The sequence below is a fragment of the Zophobas morio genome, unplaced genomic scaffold, assembly GCF_036711695.1.
Source record: "Zophobas morio isolate AGI-343-1 ecotype UQ-CSIRO unplaced genomic scaffold, CSIRO_AGI_Zmor_V1 ptg000006l, whole genome shotgun sequence".
In the NCBI taxonomy this organism is placed as follows: domain Eukaryota; kingdom Metazoa; phylum Arthropoda; class Insecta; order Coleoptera; family Tenebrionidae; genus Zophobas; species Zophobas morio.
The window spans coordinates 15,577,806-15,579,173 of NW_026972111.1; the positions used below are offsets into that span (position 1 = coordinate 15,577,806).

At 32.7% G+C, this 1,368-nt stretch overlaps 1 protein-coding gene across 1 annotated transcript; it reads left to right on the top strand.

Annotated features, from left to right (window-relative positions):
- Nucleotides 1-441: 441 nt before the first annotated feature.
- LOC135123142 (RNA-binding protein 8A) lies at nucleotides 442-1,368 on the top strand. The gene is made up of 4 exons (XM_064047648.1): nucleotides 442-628; nucleotides 681-824; nucleotides 886-1,147; nucleotides 1,199-1,368. The coding sequence occupies exons 1-4, from the start codon at nucleotides 568-570 to the stop codon at nucleotides 1,224-1,226; spliced, it is 495 nt and encodes a 164-aa protein (XP_063903718.1). The 5' UTR covers nucleotides 442-567; the 3' UTR covers nucleotides 1,227-1,368.

Here is a 1,368-nt window from a genome sequence, read left to right on the forward strand (position 1 = left end):
TAAGTTAAGCTATTTAAGTTACGCTTGTTATTCGATTTTGAGTTTTCATATTATTTTGCGCAGACCAGATATCATTTGTTACAAAATTTTCAGATGTCAGTTGATTTTTGGAAAAGATACAAAACACAAATTTTTTGGCAACTTCAGATAAGTCGTTTTTGTATTTTTTAATTTAATTTTTACCGTTACAATTTTTTTTATCAAAATGTTAACGGTAAAACATATAAGTATAGAAAAATATTATATTATAAAATTTAAAAGGGGTTTTACTTGACAAATTTCTTAAACTAAAGCTCGAACTGAAGATTCCAATTCAAAGGGGCCCTGTATAATATTTTTGAATCTGCCTCTGTTGTTTCTGTTGTTACTATTTCTTTTTAACTTGAATGCATGGTATGCTTCTTTCTCTCTCAAATTCGTTGACGCGTGTGCTGTTATTCTGTTTCTCGGAATCGCCGCGAGGTTGAGAGTTGATGTGACAGCGAAGCGGAGAATCCGTAGAAAGAAATTATAATATAAATCGAATAATCTGTTTCATTATCAAATAATTAATTAATATCAGTAACAATGGCTGATGTACTAGATATAAACGACTCGGTAGAATTAGACGTAGAAGACGAGGGCGATCGTAAGTACTTTTCGACATAACCTATTTCTTCCTAACCTAAAAACAATCACAGAGAGCGTTCTTCGACTTAAGGATAAAGTTGTAAAACGAAAAGGCCGTGGATTTGGACCAGGAGAAGCTAAAGAACATGAAAAGATTCGTGGCTATGAAAGTTTAGATGCAGGTGATCACGGTGACGAACCAGGACCTCAAAAATGTAATTTGCATTATGCACTACTTTCAGATAAGCTTCAGTAATTTTGCTTTAATTATTTTAGCGGTAGAAGGATGGATTTTATTTGTTACTTCAGTACACGAGGAAGCTAGCGAGGATGACCTCAGCGAGAAATTTGCAGAATTTGGACCAATTAAGAACATCAGCATAAACTTGGATCGGCGTACAGGGTTCTTGAAAGGATATGCGTTAATAGAATATGGAACATACGAAGAAGCTTATGCCGCACGAGAAGCTCTAAATGGCTCGCTACTTTTAGGACAGACTATTGGTGTTGACTGGTGTTTTGTTAAAGGGCCTAAAAAGTAAGAATATATTTTGATTTTTTTTTTGCTGTAATAAAACTTTTATTTCAGGTCAAAGAAGCGAGCCAGAAGACATTGATTATAAATTTAATTTATTGTATTTTATTTTCCATTTGTCAAATAAGTAAGTGAACTTCTGTTTTAAGTTTATTATACAGCCCTATTACCATAATTTTTCTATTTGTTACATAATGGTGTAATAAAGCGTAAGTATTTTCTAA

Excerpts from the sequence above, each read along its gene's own strand:
- LOC135123142 (XM_064047648.1), top strand. The coding sequence starts at position 568 with ATGGCTGATGTACTAGATATAAACGACTCGGTAGAATTAGACGTAGAA. Across the intron at positions 629-680 it reads CGTAGAAGACGAGGGCGATC|AGAGCGTTCTTCGACTTAAG; the intron begins GTAAGTACTTTT and ends AAACAATCACAG. Across the intron at positions 825-885 it reads CGAACCAGGACCTCAAAAAT|CGGTAGAAGGATGGATTTTA; the intron begins GTAATTTGCATT and ends TAATTATTTTAG.